Source organism: Scyliorhinus torazame, chromosome 1 (genome assembly GCF_047496885.1).
Source record: "Scyliorhinus torazame isolate Kashiwa2021f chromosome 1, sScyTor2.1, whole genome shotgun sequence".
Taxonomy (NCBI): Eukaryota; Metazoa; Chordata; class Chondrichthyes; order Carcharhiniformes; family Scyliorhinidae; genus Scyliorhinus; species Scyliorhinus torazame.
This window is the reverse complement of record NC_092707.1, coordinates 229,452,360-229,472,799: the sequence shown is the minus strand read 5'-3', so window position 1 is coordinate 229,472,799 and position 20,440 is coordinate 229,452,360. Positions and strand designations below refer to the sequence as shown.

The 20,440-nt window shown below is 48.2% G+C and overlaps 1 protein-coding gene across 1 annotated transcript in view; it reads left to right on the top strand.

The window, feature by feature from the left end:
• LOC140419367 (5'-nucleotidase-like) overlaps positions 1–19,724 on the top strand; it is a 260,027-nt gene extending 240,303 nt beyond the window's left edge. Inside the window, exons 8-9 of the mRNA XM_072503244.1 lie at positions 17,428–17,628; positions 18,198–19,724. Of these exons, the coding sequence (XP_072359345.1) occupies positions 17,428–17,628; positions 18,198–18,304 (308 nt within the window). The 3' untranslated portion in view covers positions 18,305–19,724. The remainder of the gene's footprint in view (positions 1–17,427; positions 17,629–18,197) is intronic.
• Positions 19,725–20,440: the final 716 nt, after the last annotated feature.

Here is a 20,440-nt window from a genome sequence, read left to right as displayed (position 1 = left end):
GCCTATAATTTCCCGTCTTCTGCCTCCCTCGCTTCTTAAACAGTGGTGTTACATTAGCCACCTTCCAGTCCCCTGGGACCCTCCCTGCCTCCAGTGATTCCTAAAAGATCACCACCAATGCCTCCACAATTTCCTCAGCTATCTCTTTTAGGACCCTGGCGTGTAGTCCAATCGGCCCAGGTGATTTATCCATCTTCATACCTTTCAATTTCCCCAGGACCTTCTCCTTAGTAATGGTCCTGGAGTTCTGGCCTCCCACTGGTGTCTTCCACCATGAAGACTGATGCAAAGTAACTATTTAGTTCCTCTGCCATTTCTTTGTTTCCTACTATTACTTCTCCAGCCACATTTTCCAGTGCTCCAATCTCTATTTTTGTCTCTCTCTTAACTTTTATATATTGAAAAAAACTCTTCCTAACTTCTTTTATATTACTAGCGTGCTTGCACTCGTACTTCATCTTCTCCCCCCTTATTGCTTTTTTAGTTGTCCTCTGCTCACTTTTAAAGGCTTCCCAATCATCTGGATTCCCACTAATCCTTGCCACTTAGTATGCATTTTTTTTTTGCTTTTATGCTGTCCTTGACATCCCTCGTCAGCCATGGGTGCCTTGTTCTCCCCTTAGCATGTTTCCTCCTCCTTGGGATGAATTTCTGTTGTGCCTCCCGAATAACCACCTAAATCTCCTGCCATTGCAGTTCCACTGTCTTCCCTGCTAGGCTTCTTTTCCAATCAACTCTGGCCAGCTCCTCCCTCATGTCTTTGTAGTTACCCTTATTTAATTGTAATACCGTTACATCTGATTGCAGTTTCTCCCTCTCAAACTGCAGGGTAAATTCTATCATATTGTGGTCTCTGCTCCCTAAGGGTTCCTTCACCTTAAGTTCCCTAATCAAGTTGATGAATGGCTCCCACGTCCTATGCAAGCCTTCTTCCAACCCATGGATGACAAATTTTATTCTCTCCAGCCTGACCAATTATGCCAGGTCAGACAGCCAGTCTTCAGCCTTGGGTGGTGCTGCCAATCGTCAGCTGAGCAGGATTCTCCAGCGGGCAATCAGTGAGGCAAAGGCTTGCGTAATGGCCCCCCTCCCCATGAAGAGTTCTGACTGACCTGTTACCCCGAAGACCGCCATTATTGGGCATGGCTCCACCCTCACTCCCACAACCCTGGACATGCCCTCGGAGAAGGCTGTCCAGAACCCAACAAGTCTGGGGCAGGCCCAGAACATGTGGGTGTGTTTGGCTGGGTCTCCCTGGAACTTTTCCCGTTTGTCCTCTACCTCTGGGAAGAACCTGCCCATTCGCATTCTGTCAGGTGTGCTCTGTGCAGCACCTCTAGCTGCGTTAGGCTCAGCCCTGTGCATGTGGTGGTGAAGCTCGCCCTGTGCTTCAGTGCAGAGTCTTCCCCCTATCTCTATGCCTAGTTCCTCCTCCCATATTTTCCTTGCCTCGTCCAGGGGGAAGCATGTATTTTATAACAGTCACCAGTATAAGTCCGCACAGTTTCCCTTCCCTAGTTCGCCCAGGTCAAGTAGTTTGTATTCTAATGGATGTCATGGTGTCTGGGGGTACATCATTGTTTCCTAGGGGAGGAAGTTTTTCACCTGAATGTATCTCATGTCATTGCCACTTGGTAAATGGAACCTCTTCATGAGTTACCGAAGGATTGCTACTCTACCGTCCGTGTACAAGCCCTAACCGTCGGAATCCACTCGTCCTGTCTCCATCTTTTGAGGGTGGCAACTATTATTGCGGGAGTGAACCTGTGGTTGTTTCAGATGGGGCCATGGTGAACATAGGCCGGAGTGTTGCCTCCTTTGGTATCACGTACGGTGCGTGGCTACTAACACTGTGCTCCTCGAATATTTGGCCGGGGGGATGGGAGAGCAGCTGTGGCTCGGGTTCAAAGGGATGTGCCTGTGCAGGAACTCTCTTCCATCTTCACCCGCTCTGCTCCCGGTCCCTTAACCCATCCCTGTACTCTTTCTGCGGTAGCCGTCCAGTTGTAGGTTCGGGAGGGCCCGGTCTCCCACGTTTCTTCTCCTTTGTAGGACTTTCTTTTGGATTCTTAGGCTCTTCCCCTCCCCCCCATCCCCAACACAAATGCCATGACTGTGTTGAAAAGGCGTTGGGAATGTAGATCGGGAGGGATCTAAACAAGAAGAGGAACCTGGGCAGCACGTTCATTTGGATGTCTGTATTCTCCCTGCGAGGGAGAGTGGGAGTGGGCCCCACCTCTGCAGGTCCTTTTGGACTTCCTCCACCAGACTCATCAGGTTCCATTTGTGGGTCCATGTCCAGTCATGGGCTGTTTGGATTTCCAGGCATTGGAATTTGATCTGGGCTTGCTTAAACGGCAGTCCCCCCAGCTCTGTCCCTCCCCACTGCAGGGTCACAGGGAAGATTTCGCTCTTGTTCAAGTGTGCAGCACAGTGGCACAGTGGTTAGCACTGCTGCCTCACAACTCCAGGGACCCAGGTTCAATTCCGACCTCGGGTGAATGTCTGTGTAGAGTTTGCACGTTCTCCCCGTGTGTGCGTGGGTTTCCTCCGGGTGCTCCGGTTTCCTCCCACAGTCCTAAGATGTGCAGGTTAGGTGGATTGGCCATGCTAAATTGCCCCATGGTGTCCAAAAAGTTAGGTGGGGTTACTGGGTTACGGGGTTAGGGTGAAGGTGTGGTCAGAAGTTCTTTCCAAGGGCCGGTGCAGACTTGATGGGCTGAATGGTCTCCTCCTGCACTGTAAATTCTATGATTCTATGATTCTATTATTAAGCTCATAACCCGAAAAGGCTCCAAACTCCTTTAGGAGTTTCCTTAACCCTTCCATGCTGGACCGAGGGTTTGAGATGGAGAGGAGAAGGTCATCCGCACAGAGTGAGACTCTATGCTCTCTGTCCACCCTCTCGTTATCTCTTACCAACTTTTACAGATGCAACATAGAGAGCATCCTATCTGGCTGCATCACAGCCTGGTATGGCAACTGCTCAGCCCAGTACTGGAAGAAACTTCAGAGAGTCGTGAACACAGAACCCATCACACAAACCCACCTCCCATCCATTGACTCCATCTACACCTCCCGCTGCCTTGGGAAAGCAGGCAGCATAATCAAAGATCCCTCCCACCCGACTTACTCACTCTTCCAACTTCTTCCATCAGGCAGGAGATACAAAAGTCTGAGAACACGCATGAACAGACTCAAAAACAGCTTCTTCCCCACTGTCACCAGACTCCTAAACGACCCTCTCATGGGCTGATGGACTTGTGGACTGATCCCATCTCTTCACACATCTTCTCTACTGAGTTGTACTACACTCCTGTATGCTTCACCCGATGCCTGTGTCTATGGTTTAACATTTTTGTTTTATTTTATGTTTGCTCTTTTATGTATTTTCTTTTTGTGTACTTAATGATCTGGCGATTGGCAGAGTGAACAGCAGCGGGGGTACCGGGTTTCCTTGCCTCATGCCTCTGTGTAGCTGGAAATATGCAGAGCTGGTGTTGATTGTCCATTCGCTCACCTTGGGAGCACTGTACTGTAGTTTTACTGAGGAAGTGAACCCTGGTCCAAGCCCAAACCACTCCAGCATCTCTATGAGGTACTTCCATTCGGGTCTGTCGAAGGTCTTTTCTGTGTTCAGGGAGATGATCACTTCTGGTGCTTTCTCCCTGCATGGGGTCATTATCACTTTCAGCAGTGCCTTATGTTCCATGTTAGCCTGCCCTTGACAAAGCCCATCTGGCCCTCTGCAACTACCTCCGGCACGCAGCTCTCCAACCTCCTCACCTAGGACCTCCGCCAGGATCTTTGCATGTACTTTAACTAGTGAGATGGGCCTTAGGACCCACAACGCGTCGGGTCTTTGTCCGTTTTGCGTATCAACGATATTGAGGCTTGTGCCAGTGTTGGTGACAGGGTGCCCCTGACTAGCGAGTCTGCGAACATCCCGGCGTCTTCCCCGCCTGCATGGAATTGATACTCTCCATGACTTCTCCCAGTTCTAATGATGTCTCCTGGTCCCATCTCCTATCTTCCCCCAACATCGGCATGTCCAATCCATCGAGGAACTGCTTCATCTTTGAGCCCCCCTCTAGGGGCTCGGAGGTGTACAACCCTCGGTAGAAAGTTGCAAAAGCTTTGGTAATCTTTTCTGCTTCAGCGACTAGCTTGCCGCTTAGAACATAGACCATAGCACAGTACAGCATAGTGCAGGACCTTCGGCCCACGATGTTGTGCCAACCATTTATCCTAATCTAAGATCAACCTAACCTACACCCCTTCAATTTACTGCTGTCCATGTGCCTGTCCAAGAGTTGCTTAAATGCCCCGAATGACTCTGACTCCACCACCTCTGCTGGCAGTGCATTCCACACACCCATCACTCTCTGTGTAAAGAACCTACCTCTGACATCTCCCCTCTACCTTCCTCCAACCACCTTAAAATTATGTCCCCTCGTGACAGCGATTTCCACCCTGGGGAAAAGTCTCTGGCTATCCACTCTATCCATGCCTCTCACCACCTTGTACACCTTTATCATGTCACCTCTCAGCCTTCTTCGCTCCAGTGAGAAAAGCCCTAGCTCCCTTAACCTTTCTTCATAAGACATGCTCAGGCAGCATCCTGGTAAATCTCCTCTGCACTCTCTCCAAAGCATCCACATCGTTCCTATAATGAGGCGACCAGAACTGGACACAATATTCCAAGTGTGGTCTAATCAGGGTTTTATAAAGCTGCAGCAAAACCTCGCGGCTCTAAAACTTAATCCCCCTATTTTTGAAAGCCAACATACCATACGCCTTCTTAACAATCTTATCAACCTGGATGACAACTTTGAGGGATCTATGTACGTGGACCCCAAGATCCCTCTATTCCTCCCCATTTCCAAGAATCCTGCCTTTAATCCTGTATTCAATATTCAAATTCGACCTTCCAAAATGAATCACTTCACATTTATCAAGGTTGAACTCCATCTGCTACTTCTCAGCCCAGCTCTGCATCTTGTCAATGTCCTGTTCAAACCTGCAACAGCCCTCGATACTATCTGCAACTGCACTAACCTTCGTGTCATCGGCAAACTTACTAACCCATCCTTCCACTTCCTCATCCAAGTCATTTATAAAAAGCACAAAGAACAGAGGTTCCACAACAGATCCCTGCAGGACACCACTGGTCACCGACCTCCAGGCGGAATACTTTCCATCCACTACCACTCGCTGTCTTCTTTCGGCCAGCCAATTCTGTATCCAGACAGCCAAATTTCCCTGTATCCCATGCTTCCTAACTTTCTGAATGAGCCTACCATGGGGAACCTGTTCAAATGCCTTACTGAAATCCATATACACCACATCCACTTCCTGACCTTCATCAATGTGTCTCGTCACATCCTCAAAGAATTCAATGAGGCTTGTGAGGCATGACCTGCCCCTCATAAAGCCACGCTGACTATCTTTAATCAAACAATTTTTTTCTAAATAATCATAAATCCTATTTCTCAGAGTCCTTTCCAATATTTTTCTCACCACAGACGTAAGACTGACTGGTCTGTAATTACCAGGGATTTCCCTATTCCCTTTCTTGATCAGGGGAACAATATTTGCCTTCCTCCAATCATCCGGTATTACTCCAGTGGAGACTGAGGACGCAGCAATCTCCTTCCTCGCTTCCCGTAGTAACCTTGGGTATATCCCGTCAGGCCCAGGGAACTTATCTATCCTGATGCTTTTCAAAATTTGCAGCACATCCTCTTTATTAATATTAACCTGTTTGAGCCTTTTAACCTTGATCACGCTGTTCTCACGAGCAACAAAGTCCCTCTCTCTCGTGAATACTGAAGCAAAGTATTCATTTAGGGCTTCCCCTACCTTCTCAGACTCTAGGCACAAGTTCCCTCCACTATCCCTGATCGGCCCTACTCTCACTTTGATCATCCTCTTATTTCTCACATAAGTGTAGAACATCTTGAGGTTTTCCCTAATCCTTTCCGCCAAGGCTTTTTCATGCACCCTTCTCGCTCTCCTCAGTCCATTTTTGAGTTCCTTCCTGGCTAGCTTGTAACCCTCTAGAGCTGAGTCAGATCCTTGCTCCCTCAACCTTACGTAAGTTTCCTTCTTCTTCTTGACTAGAAACTCCACTTCTCTTGTCATCCAAGGTTCCTTCACCTTACCATTCCTTCCTTGTCTCAGTGGGACAAAACTATCCCGCACTCGCAGCAAGTGCTCCTTAAACAACCCCCACATTAATGTTGTGCATTTCCCCGAGAACAACTGTTCCCAATTTATGCTCCTCAGTTTCTGTCTAATAGCAGTATAATTTCCCCCTCCCCCAATGAAACACCTTCCCATATTGTCTGTTCCTATCCCTCTCCATGACTATGGAAAAGGTCAAGGAGTTGTGGTCACTGTCACCGAAATGCTCTCCCACTGAGACATCTGACACCTGGCCTGGTTCGTTGCCGAGCACCAAGTCCAATATGGCCTCCCCCCCCCCCTAGTTGACCTATCTACATATTGAGTCAGGACTCCTTCCTGTACATACCTAACAAAATCTGCTCTATCCAAACCATTTGCACTAAGGAGGTTCCAGTCAATATTAGGGAAGTTGAAGTCATCCATGACAACAACTCTGTTACTTCTGCACCTTTCCAAGATCTGCCACCCAATCTGTTCCTCCATCTCTCTGCTCCTATTGGGTGGTCTATAGAAAACTCCCAATAAAGTGACTGCTCCTTTCTTGTTTCTGACTTCCACCCATACTGACTCAGTAGACAAACCCTCCTCGACTACCTCCTTTTCTGCAGCTGTGATGCACTCCCTAATTAACATTGCCACTCTCCCCCCTCTTTTACCCCCCTCCCTATTCTTCTTCGAACATCTAAACCCCGGAACATCTAACAACCATTCCTGCCCCTGTTAAATCCATGTCGCCGTAATGGCCACAACATCATAGTTCCAAGTACTGATCCATGCTTAGTTCATCTCCCTTATTGCTTCCTCAGGTGAATGAAGAGGTATGTTCCAGAAACATATATATAGACAAATTCAAAGATGCAAGACAATTCTTAGAATGCGGGCATTTGCAGGTAATTAAGTCTTTACAGATCCAGAGATAGGGTAACCCCAGGTTAAAGAGGTGTGAATTGTGTCAAGCCAGGACAGTTGGTAGGATTTTGCAAGTCCAGGCCAGATGGTGGGGGATGAATGTAATGCGTCATGAATCCCAGGTCCCGATTGATGCCGTACTCATGTGTGCGGAACTTGGCTATAAGTTTCTGCTCGGCGATTCTGCGTTGTCGCGCGTCCTGAAGGCTGCCTTGGAGAACGCTTACCCGGAGATCAGAGGCTGAATGCCCTTGACTGCTGAAGTTTTCCCCGACTGGAAGGGAACATTCCTGCCTGGTGATTGTCGCGCGATGTCCGTTCATTCGTTGTCGCAGCGTCTGCATGGTCTCGCCAATGTACCACGCTTCGGGACATCCTTTCCTGCAGCGTATGAGGTAGACAACGTTGGCCGAGTCGCACGAGTATGTACCGCGTACCTGGTGGGTGGTATTATCTTATTGATGTCATTGTGTAGTCGTTTCAGTGATTCTTCGCCATGGGTCCAAAGGAAAGAAAATGTCATCGATGTGTCTGGTGTATAGTGTTGGTTGAAGGTCCTGTGCGGTGAGGAGGTCTTGTTCAAACTTGTGCAACGACTACACGATGACATCAATAAGTTCCATCCCACCATCAGACTCACCATGGACTACTCTCCAAAATCAGTTGCATTCTTGGACACACTCATCTCCATCAAGGACGGTCACCTCAGCACTTCGCTTTACCGCAAACCCACGGATAACCTCACGATGCTCCACTTCTCCAGCTTCCACCCTAAACACATTAAAGAAGCCATCCCCTATGGACAAGCCCTCCGTATACACAGGATCTGCTCAGACGGGGAGGAGCATAACAGACATCTACAGACGCTGCAAAATGCCCTCGTACGAACGGGATATGGCGTTCCAACACGCCACAGCAAAAAACCGTACCGACCTCCTCAGAAGACAAACATGGGACACAACCGACAGAATGCCCTTCGTCGTCCAGTACTTTCCCGGAGCGGAGAAACTACAACATCTTCTTTGCAGCCTTCAACACGTCATCGATGAAGGTGAACATCTTGCCAAGGTCATCCCCACACCCCCACTACTTGCCTTCAAACAACCGCGCAACCTCAAACAAACCATTGTTTGCAGCAACCTACCCAGCCTTCAGAACAGCGACCACGACACCACACAACCCTGCCATGGTAATCTCTGCAAGACGTGCCAGATCATCGACATGGATACCACCATTACATATGAGAACACCACCCACCAGGTACGCGGTACATACTCGTGCGACTCGGCCAACGTTGTCTACCTCATATGCTACAGGAAAGGATGTCCCGAAGCGTGGTACATTGGCGAGACCATGCAGGCGCTGCGACAATGAAGGAACGGACATTGCGCGACAATCACCAGGCAGGAATGTTCCCTTCCAGTCGGGGAACACTTCAGCAGTCAAGAGCATTCAGCCTCTGATCTCCGGGTAAGCGTTCTCCAAGGCGGCCCTCAGGACGCGCAACAACGCAGAATCGCAGAGCAGAAACTTGTAGCCAAGTTCCGCACACATGAGTACGGCATCAATCGGGACCTGGGATTCATGTCGCATTACATTCATCCCCCACCATCCCCGAAATCCTACCAACTGTCCTGGCTTGACACAATTCACACCTCTTTAACCTGGGGTTACCCCATCTCTGGATCTGTAAATACTTAATTACCTGCAAATGCTCGCATTCTAAGCATTGTCTTGCATCTTTGAATTTGTCTATACATGTGTTTCTGGAACAGACCTCTTCATTCACCTGAGGAAGGAGCAGCGCTCCGAAAGCTAGTGTTTGAAACAAACCTGTTGGACTTTAACCTGGTGTTTTAAGACTTTGTACTGTGCTCACCCCAGTCCAACGCCGGCATCTCCACATCTTCCCTTATTCCTGACACTCCTTGCATTGAAACAGGCACACTTTAACCCATCCCACTGAGTGCACCTTTGCCCTATCAACTGTCTATCCTTCCTCACAGACTTGCTGCATACTATTTCTGCCTGCTCAACAGCTACCCTACCCCCTGATCCATAGCTCTGGTTCCCATCCCCCTGCTAAACTAGTTTAAACCCTCCCGAAGAGCTCTAGCAAACCTCCCACCCAGGATATTGGTGCCCCTCCAGTTTAGGTGCAATCCGTCCTTCATGTCCAGGTCCCACCTTCCCCAGAAGATATCCCAATGATCCACATATCTGAAGCCTTCCCTCCTGCACCAGCCCTGTAGCCACGTGTTCAGCTGCACTCGCTCTCTGTTCCTTGCCTCACTTGCACGTGGCACCGGTAGCAATCCTGAGATTAGTACTCTGCTTGTCCTGCTCTTTAGCTTCCAACCTAACTCCCTAAAATCACTTTTTAGATCCTCATCCCTTTTCTTAACTATGTCGTAGGTGCCTATGTGCACCACAACTTCTGGTTGCTCCCCCTCCCCCTTAAGAATCCTGTAGACTCGATCCGAGACATCCCTAACCCTGGCGCCCGGGAGGCAGTGCACCTTTCGGAAGTTTCATTCGTGACCACAGAATCTCCTATCTGTTCCCCTCACCTTTGAGTCTCCTTTCACTGTTGTTTTTCTATTCTCCCCCCTTTCCTTCTGAGCCCCAGAGCCAGGCTCAGTGCCAGAGACCTGGCCCTTAGGGCCTTCCCCTAGTAGGCCCCCCGCCAACAGCATCCAAAACTATATACTTGTACACTTGAAGGGGACCATCACAGGGGATCCCTGTACTGTCTGCCCATTCCCTTTCCTTCCCCTGACTGTAACCCAGCTACTCTTGTCCTAAACCTTGGATGTGGCTACCTACACGGTAACTCCTCTCTATGACCGCCTCTGCCTCCTGGATGATCCGAAGTTCATCCAGCTCCAGCTCCAGTTCCCTAACGTGGTCTCTGAGGAGCTGGAGGTGGGTGCACTTCCTGCAGGTATAGTCAGTAGGGACACCGGTGGTGTCCCTCACCAAAATCACCACATCCTACAGGAGGAGCATGCAACTGCCCTAGCCTCCATCCCCTCTGATCTGAATTCCCAAAGAGATTTTAAAAGAAAAAAAAAGATGAAATACCCATTCGGCCCTTAAAAGAATATATATATATATATATATATATATATATACTGGTGCTACTCTCTCAAGTGAACCCTCTAAAATTGGTGATTTGGTGAAATGATACAAATGTAGCTTGCTGGCTCCAAAAATATAGCTTGCTTCTGTCTTTAACTTGAGCTTTTTCCCTCGTGGCTGCCTGCTTTCTCAGCTGTTGAACCAACAGGCGGCTGGTTTTGTCTCCGTGTTCTTACAGATCCCTCATGTCTGGCAGAGCTGATGCATTGCTTCCCAGTGGAGAGCAGGTCAAAGTCTATCTGTAGCTTTTTCCCCTCCGCCAATAGTTCCACGGTTGGGCCACGGAGTACTGCCGATCTACTTCCAGCATAGATTTAACCAGCTGTTGCTTAGCTGCCTCCTCCTTCCCATCTTTGAGCACCTTGTAAGTAAAAATCTCCCCCTAATCACTGCCTTCAGTGCCGCCCAGAATATGGAGGGTGAGTCCTCTCCATTCTGATTGTTGGTAACATACCCGTTTATGGTCTGTGATATCCGTTTTCAGAATGCTTTATCATCAAGTAGGGTAGTGCCCAGCCTCCATGGTGGGGCGTTGTTCCCGGCCTGTTCCCAACCTCACAACCATGTAGTGTGGAGAATGGTCAGAGATTCTGATTGTGGATATTCCGCTCCCATTATCCCTCGAAGCACCGCTTTCCCAACTATGAAGAAGTCGGTCCTTTGTAATTTGATGGCATCTCTGTGTAATTGGAGCTCCGATGTTCGGAGATCCATCCATTCATTTATTGGAGGTAGACCGGTATATGTTCTGATGGCCCATCCTGTTCGGGTGCAGCCAATTCCTCGCCACCCCGCGTGTTCGTTGTCGCCTCGTTCTTCCTCTCTAGGATTTTTAAAAATCAATTTGCGGGATATGGGCTTCGCTGGTTAGGCCAGCATTTATTACCCATCCCTAGTTGCCCTTCAGTAGGTGATGGTGAGTTGCCTTCTTGAACCGCGGCAGTCCTTCAGGTGTAGGTACAACCACTGTGCTATTAGGGAGGGAGTTCCAGGATGTTGTCTAGCGACAGGGAAGGAATAGCAATATATTTCCAAGTCAGGGTGGTGAGTGGCTTGGAGGGGAACCTCCAGCTGGTGGGGTTCCCAGGTATCTGCTGCTCTTGTCCTTCTGTATGGTAGTGGTCGTGGGTTTGGAAGGGACTGTCGAAGGAACCTTGGTGAGTTACTGCAGTGCATCTTGTAGATGGTACACACGGCTGCCACTGTTCTTCGGTGGTGGAGGGTTTGAATGTTTGTGGAAGGGGAGCAATCAAGCGGACTGCTTTGTCCTGGATGGTGTCGAGCTTCTTGAGTGTTGTTGAGGCTGCACTCAGTCAGGCAAGTGGAGAGTATTCCATTACACTCCTGACTTGTGCCTTGTAGATGGTGGACAGGCTTTGGTGGGGGGTTAAGAGGTGAGTTACTCTTCATAAGATTACTAGCCTTTGACCTGTCCTGGTAGCCAAAGTATTAATATGGCTAGTCCAGTTCAGTTTCTAATCAATGGTACCCCCAGGATGTTGATTGTGGGGAATTCAGTGATGGTAATGCCATTGAATGTCAAAGAGCGATGGTTAGATCCTCACTTGTAGGAGCTGGTCATTGCCTGGCACTTGTGTGGCGCCATTGTAATTGCCACTTGTCAGTCCAAGCCTAGATATTGTCCAGGTCTTGCTGCATTTGGACATTTAACTGCTTCATTATCTGTGAATATGCAAATGGTGCTAAACATTGTGCAGTCATTCGCAAACATCCCCACTTCTGACAATATGATGGAAGGGAGGTCATTGATGAAGCAGCTGAAGATGGTTGGGCCTAGGACACTGCCCTGGGGAACTCCTGCAGTGATGTCCTGGAGCTGTGATGCTGGGGACCTCCGGAGGAGACTGAGATGGATCATCCACTCGGCACTTCTGGCTAAAGAATGCTGCAAATTCCTCAGCCTTGTCTTTTGCACATATGTGCTGGGCACCCCCATCAATGAGGATGGGGATATTTGTGGAGCTTCCTCCTCTAGTAGTTGGTTAATTGTCCATCACCATTCACGGCTGGATGTGGCAGGACTACAGATCTTCGATCGGATGTGTTTATATTGATATCGCTTAGATCTGTCTATTACTTGCTGCTTATGTTGTTTGCCACACAAGTAGTTATGTGTTGTAACTTCACCAGGTTGACACCTTGGGCTGGATTCTCGGTTTGGGAGACTAAATCCCCACGCCGGCGTGAAAACGGTGGTGTTTTACGCCAGGAAAACTGGTGCAAAATGGCCTCCAATTCGCCACTTTGTTGGGGGCAAGCAGGGAGGCAGCATAGACTTCCCAGCTCTAGCTGCCGATACGGACCTGAGCATTTCTGGGTCCGTGGCCACGCATTCGCACGGCGGCGGCCTGCAGCGGCCATGTCGTGCTTCATGGCGGACTCTGTCCGCGGACACGGACCTCAAAAATAATACCCCCCTTTGGCCGCTCGTGCGCCCCAGACCGCCTGCCCACAGTGTCCCCAGCCCCGAATAAAGCCCCCCTGCCCACGGATCCGCCCTCCCCCGACTGTGGCAGTGCCAAACGCAGCCGCCACGCTAAGTTCATGACGGGTGAGACCACACGCACCCTACGCCGTCGGGAACTCGGCCGGTTGGCAATGGAGCATCGCGAGGCGGGCCTCAGGCAATGGCCTGAGGCCATGGAGATGTGGCACGGCATACCCCTAGAGTACGCCGCTTTTCAGGGGCGGAGAATCCGCAAACCAGCGCCGCCCCTGATTTTGGTGTCAATGTGGATTCTCCGCCCCGTTGCCGAACGCAATTTTGGCGGCAGAGAGCGGAGAATCCAGCCCCTCATTTTTCAGTCTGCCTGATATTGCTCCTGACATGACTTCCTGCACTTTTGTTGATTCTGCCATCCCTTCGGTTGCTCAATTTGCTGGCTGGCAGGTCTCGTTTATTGTGGTGGTGTTGGAGGAGTGGGGGTATTTTTCCCCCGGCATTTAGTGGTCTATGTTTGGGCTGAAAATGCCGAATTTCAAGTTTCCAGGAGGAGAGCCACCTTTCACACATCCGCGCAGCACATCCCCATCACCAGAAGTCACAAGATAATTAATTACTTGAGTGCCTCTCAGAAACCTTTCCGCAACAATTTAGAACCACCAAGGGACTGTGCAATGTCAGGTTTATTAATTAGTAATGTCCCAAATTTTGTAATTGCGAAGTTCCTTGTCAACTAAGCAGCAATGTTTAGCAGAAATAGTTTAAAAGGTCTACCCACAGACAGAAATGGCCTGTGTACATTAAAAGAGATGAGAAGGAATGTTGGTTTGCAGCCTAACAATGAGTAAGCATTTATCTAATAGTGACCAGACTATGACTGTGTTTGAAATAGTGTTTGAAAGGGAGAAATGTGAGTCAGTCACTAAGATTCTAGATTTAAGTAAAGGCTGATTTTAATATGTTGAGACAGAGACTGTCCACCTTAAACTGGACAAATTTGTTAATGACAGATTGGGATTTGTTGAAAAAAGCATTTGACATGATACAGAATCATGCCAAAAGGCATTAGTTCTACTTGCTAAAAAAAAACTAGCCATGGGCAACTGAAGAGATAAAAACTAAAAGAAAAAGCAGGAAAATAAAAAACTAGCACCGATCCTGTCAAATAAGAAAGGTGCAATGAACATCGGGAGTGACTAAAACGCAGCAAACGTTACAAAGAGGGAGCATAAAGAAGGACTGGAAAGAGGTCACAAATTCAACAGAAAAAATGTTTTCATAGAATCATAGAACTTACAGTGCAGAAGGAGGCCATTCGGCCCATCGAGTCTGCACTGGCCCTTGGAAAGAGCACCCTACTTAAGCCTAGGTAGCCACCCTATCCCGGAAACCCAGTAACCCCACCTAACCTTTTGGACACTTAAGGGACAATTTAGCCTGGCCGATCCACCTAACCTGCATATCTTTGGATTGTGGGAGGAAACCGGAGCACCCGGAGGAAACTCCCGCACACACGGGGAGAAAGTGCAAACTCCACGCAAACAGTGACCCGAGGCAGGAATTGAACCCGGGTCCCTAGAGATGTGAAGCAGCAGTGCTAACCACTGTGCCACCATGCCGCCACATTTTTTACAATTTTACAATTATACTCAGATAAAATAAGCTCAGGAGCAATGCAAGCTCCTTGAAAGCTGATAATGGTGATATTGTCAATGGAAATAAGGGCAGCACGGTAGCATTGTGGATAGCACAATTGCTTCACAGCTCCAGGGTCCCAGGTTCGATTCCGGCTTGGGCCACTGTCTGTGCGGAGTCTGCACATCCTCCCCGTGTGTGCGTGGGTTTCCTCCGGGTGCTCCGGTTTCCTCCCACAGTCCAAAGATGTGCAGGTTAGGTGGATTGGCCATGATAAATTGCCCTTAGTGTCCAAAATTGCCCATAGTGTTGGGTGGTGTTACTGGGTTATGGGGATAGGGTGGAGGTGTTGACCTTGGGTAGGGTGCTCTTTCCAAGAGCCGGTGCAGACTCGATGGGCCGGGTGGCCTCCTTCTGCACTATAAATTCTATGAAAATAAGGAGTTTGGGTACATTCTGTATCATTACAGTTGGGAAAGAGGTCAATGTGTTGAAATTCCCAAGGAAATAATCAACAAGGCGAATGGAATGTTGACCTATCGAGGCCTGGAATGCAAAGGAGTAGAAACCATGCCTTTGATTACTAAAGTCCTGACTGGACCACAACTGGACTGTTTTCTGGGCAGTTCTGACCTATTGTTATCGAGCTGATCTCCCCAGGCTCTTTTGATGAAGCATCCAGTCTCCATTTAGCATGCAATAGGAGTGAGAAGAGAGTGATGACCACAATAGCCAGCAGCAGCTCTCATTTGGCACCAGCTGCCTGCATAGGAATCCAAACAATTCCTCAGTCCCCCATGCCAGCACTTCAACTCAGTCAAATACCACCCTGTCAGGCTGATAATAGTGGCGGGATTCTCAGCTTCTGTGATTAATTGTTGACGCCAATGCAGGATTCGTGGACTTTCACAACCTCAAATTTGTCGCCGCACCTGGATCGATTCCGCGACTGTTCGTGTGATGGACTGGGCTGTGTTCACTACTCTCTGAAGTTTCTTGTGATCTTGGGCCAAGCAGTTGCAATACCAGGCTGTGGTGCAGTCAGATAGGATGTTTTCTATGGTGCATTTGTAAAAGTTGGTAAGAGTCAATGTGGACATGCCAAATTTCCTTAGTTTCCTGAGGAAGTATAGGCGCTGTTGTGCTTTCTTGGTGGTAGCGTCGATGTGGGTGGACCAGGGCAGATTTTTGGTCATGTGCACCCCTAGGAATTTGAAACTGTCAACCATCTCTGCCTCGGTCCTGTTGATGCAGACAGGGATGTGTATGATACTTTGCTTCTAGAAGTCACTGACCAGCTCATTAGTTTTGCTGATGTTGAGGGAGAGATTGTTGTCGTTACACCACTCCACTTGGTTCTTTATCTCCCTCCTGTATTCTGACTCATCATTGTTCGAGATCCAACCCACTAGGGTTGTGCCATTAGCAAACTTGTAGATGGAGATGGAATCAAATTTTGCCACGCAGTTGTGTGTGTAGGGAGTATAGTAGGAGGCTAAGTACGCAGCCTTGCAGGCCCGGTGTTGAGGACTATCGTGGAGGAGACGTTGTTGTTTATTCTTACTGATTGTGATCTGTAGGTCAGAAAGAGGAGGATCCAGTTGCAGAGTGAGGAGCCAAGTCCTAGGTTTTGGAGCTTTGACATGAGCTTGGCTGGGATTATGGTGTTGAAGGCAAAGCTGCAGTCAATATATAGGAGTTTGATGTCAGAGTCCTTGTTGTCGAGATGCTCCAGCAATGAGCATAAGACCAGGAGATGGCGTCCGCTGTGGACCGGTAGCGGCGGTATGCAAATTGCAGTGAATCAAGGCATCCTGGGAGTATGGGGATGCAGTGTAATGTCAGCCTACTTATTATTATTTCAGGACAGAAGCTACAGCAGGGCTCTGTCCTGGGAGAATCTGGTTGGACAGACGGGCTGAAGCTGTGGTGGCCCCTGTTATGGGTCTCCACAATATTTTCAGATAGCTTAAAGGCTTCACAGTCACAAATTCCTCACCCCCCCCTCCCCCCCAGCCCGGCCCTGGGGTGATCCCTGACCTGGAAAGCTTCAACCCCCTGGCCAAGCCCAGCACATCTAAGGGGTTCCCACCCCCACTCCTGAGCACTGGGGCAGCAGCTCCGGTGCGCTTGACCTGCATGCTAGAAAATGTAAATGGCTACTCACCTCATTAGTTCCCCTCAGCAGCCACGGTACCAGCTTCATGTTATTAAAAAGGAGTACAAAATGACAAATGTGTGATGTCCTGCTGGGGAGTCAGGTAATTCTTGGGAGGCCACTGCATTTGACTTCAATCTAATTAATGAGATTGAAATGAATGCAAATTAGGGTGAACGATATTCACACCATTTTTGGGTGGGATCTGGAACTCACCATCGGGAATGGATCGGATGAATCACAAAATGGTTCAAGCCTGGCAATTCCCAATTTTACTCTCTCCCACTATTCACCCGGCGTGCCTGGATCTGCGCTGGGCGGTCACGGAATCAAGTCCAATGTCTCTTATTAGCCACTCCCCAGCGAACCTCTTTCTATAACCAGAATTCCATTAGCCCAACATTGGCAAACAATATCCATGGCTGGAATGAATTTTGATCATATTTTTTACAATGCTTTAACTGCACTTCTGTAGCCGCAAAGTCTAGCTAGCTGCCTTTCAAACCAGGATTTTAAAAAAACATGACTGCAGCAGTCAGACACACCCTGGCCCAGGCATTTAATCATTACTCCACCAGCGACATGTAATACAATATATATTGGAAATACCTAAATTCATCACATTTGCTGCCATCTTGCCGAGGATCCTGGGAAGGTTATTTCAGATGGGAAACCAGTTGAAATATGTAAACTGAAGTCCCATGACGAGTATGTCACAGGGAAATTAAGCGTCTTCATTCCACAGTGAGTAGAAGGATATCATTTGTCAAGAGCAACTAGAAGGTGAAGGGTTCAGAGGGAAAGGAGGAGTCCAGTTGGGAGGGAGTTAAAGTGACCAGGTTCAGGGACACACACATTATGTACCAAACACGATCATTTGTAATGTTAATTCTCTCCTTGCTACCAGGTCTGACGTGATTCTTTTTCTTAGGTGTCCATGTGGAATTCGACCTGAATAAAGAACCGGGTCGCAGGGTGGTCAAACTGGATGTTCTCTGCTCAGAGTGCCGTGTGCCACACTATGAACCACTCAAAGACTCCAAAGTTTACAATATCATTGTCAACTCTTACCTTGCTGGAGGTGGAGATGGGTTCGCCATGTTGAAGGACAAAAACCTCAAACATGATACTGGTATATGCACATTTTCAACAGATGTTCAAATCATCTGCCATTTATTACCAACCTGTAATAATACAATTTATGTCTGTCCACAATGTTCTGATTGGTCATTCAGTTCATTTGGTGGGCAGGGCATGAGCCATGAGGCGAGCTGAAGCATTTGATGAATTTGAGCTTCCAATGGTTGGCGGTGATCGGAGTTTGGGTGGGGAGTTGGTGGCGGGGGGGGCGGAAATATCGGAGGGTGAGGGGAAGCCAACAACAAAATTCCTGTGGCTGGAAGGAGGACGATGACATGCGAGGAGAGCAATGCCAACGTGGGAGGACAGTATTGGGGGCTGACAGCCTGGCAGAATGTTGAAGCATGGGCGATACGGAAAAGGAGCAGAATTGCATAGGGAGATGGGTTGGGATAGGGGATGGAATGGGCATGATATGAGAGGGATGGGAACAAAAGGTGTGGCCTGAAATGGATGGCATGGGAAGATGGAATGGCACAAGATAGAAATTAAAATGTTTTGCGGGTCTCTGCTCGTATTTATGTGGAATGTTACTTCAATAAGTATTTTTTTTTGCCGTAGGTGACACCGATTATACAGTTGTTTCAGAGTACATCAGACAAATGCGACAGGTTTATCCTGCAGTTGATGGAAGAATATCATTTATTGGAAACAGGGGCACATGTTAATCTGAAAATTGGATTGCTTTTTGTCTAATTTTTTGCTTGCTCTTTCCAGTGATGATGATTATGACAAGTTAATTAGTTCAGTGAATCCTCTGTTTGCCTTCTAAATGAATTCTTGTTAATGTAATTTGCTTATTCCCAGAGAAGTTAATCGTTTTTTCCATTCAAATCAGTGGTGGGTTGATCTCCAGTCCAGCTGCTCACTAAGCATGTACATGGGTATCTGGGTAATGGAGTGGAGCTGAACAGAGCAACCAGCGAATGCCTTAAGAAAGGTTTCCATGTACGTGGTGATTCTCAAAGCGTCAGAATGTCTCAAAGTACTTTTCTGTCAATGTACAGACATGTTGTCATGTCGGAAGCACGGCACCCAATTTCTACACACGGTCCCACAAAAAACAACAATCAGTTTTCAGTTCTTGACTGAGGGGTAAGTTTTGCCAGGACACCAGTTTAGGGTAAGAGTGAATCAAAACCATTCTCTTCTTCAAAATAGTGCCATGACGTTGTGTAACTCTGCCTGAAATTGCAGATGGAGCCCTGGTTCCACTTCTCATAATCAGGGAAGTGCCTCCAGCAGAGTAGTGCTCCCTCAGTACTGCATTGGAACGTCAGTCTGTGCAACTCTCTGAAATAGGGGTGAGGGTGTTACCTCTGAACCATGGCAACAAGACCCGACTTGACAAATACACAATCCTACATTTAACAGATAGTTGGGGGCAGGTTCCATATGTCCCGACCTGTGTCAGCCCCTGGCACAGCCATGTTGGCACTGTGAGCGGGCAGTGCCAGGGTGACAAGGTGCAGTGCTAGGTTGTCAGTGCTGGGGGAAGTGCCCCATTGTCCCCACCCCCCCCCCCCCCCCCACCCCCATTGTCTATACTTACCTTTGCGGCCCGTGCGGGATCCCTTAGACTTTTTCAAGTTTTAAATATCCTGTTGTAAATGGCGCTGACATGGCGTCACATAGGTGAGGCATGAATGTTCAGTGAGGAGGGAACATATAGTGGGCAAGCCTTTTAAATGACATTTAAGTAAAATTTATTTGGAATTGAGGTTCCCGCCCCCAAAACGTGTTATGTCATGGATGAGGGGGCGTGGAAAATTGGAAAACGAGATTTCACTCACGAGAATTTCACTTTCACAGGGTTTTGAGCCCGTGCCGCTGTTGACGCTGACGGCCAATGCAGGCTCAAAATCATCCCCAGTATCAGGAAGTTAGACTTGACATAATATCAATGAGGATTAATAAGTTAATTTTAAAATAATTCGACGGTGAAGGGGTTGATCTTCCGTGGCCTTGTTCACACTGGATGTAAACATACTCCACTAAATAATTGCTGAAGAATGACAATAAAATCTGTTTGAACAGTGCATTGACTTTTTTTCTGATAGAAATTGAATAAATATATTTAGTTGTTTACTTTGTGTCATTGTTTTTCTTCAGATTTTACCCTTGCAAGATTTTTTTTTAACTATGCAAGTTATGTATGAATGAGCACACAAGTGTTTGGGATATGGAAGTGTACAAAATTTGAACACTCATCTGCTGGGTTAAATCCAGCCCCTTACTGATGGGATGGTCCAGAACATGTCTGGAACAACATGGTGTGCAGAAATTGGGGCTCACTTGAACAATGCTGAGGGCTGCCTCAGGAATTCATGATGGAGACAGCAGTGACCCTGGACACTGGAACACCACAGCAGCGGCTGGGGGAGTATCTACAGGTGGATCACCCAGATTCAGTGTTAACAAGGAGGTCCATCTTCCGGCCTCAGAGCATTGTTGGTGTTCCATCTTCTGTGGAGATCCATGTTCCAGCCTCAGTGTGTTCTTGGAGATCTATTTAGTTTCTCAGGTGATCCATCTTCTTCCTCCAATGGTGGGTCAATATATTGGATGCCTTTTCAATATAGCACCCAGATATGGCACAGTAGTTAGCACTGCTGCCTCACAGCACCAGGGCATTGGATTCAATTCTGGCCTTGGCTCGCTATCTGTGTGGAGTTTGCACATTCTCCCCGTGTGTGCGTGGGTTTCCTCCGGGTGCTCCGGTTTCTTCCCACAGTCCAAAGATGTGCAGGTTAGGTTGATTGGCCATGATCAACTGCCCCTTAGTGTCCAAAGAAAAAGGTTAG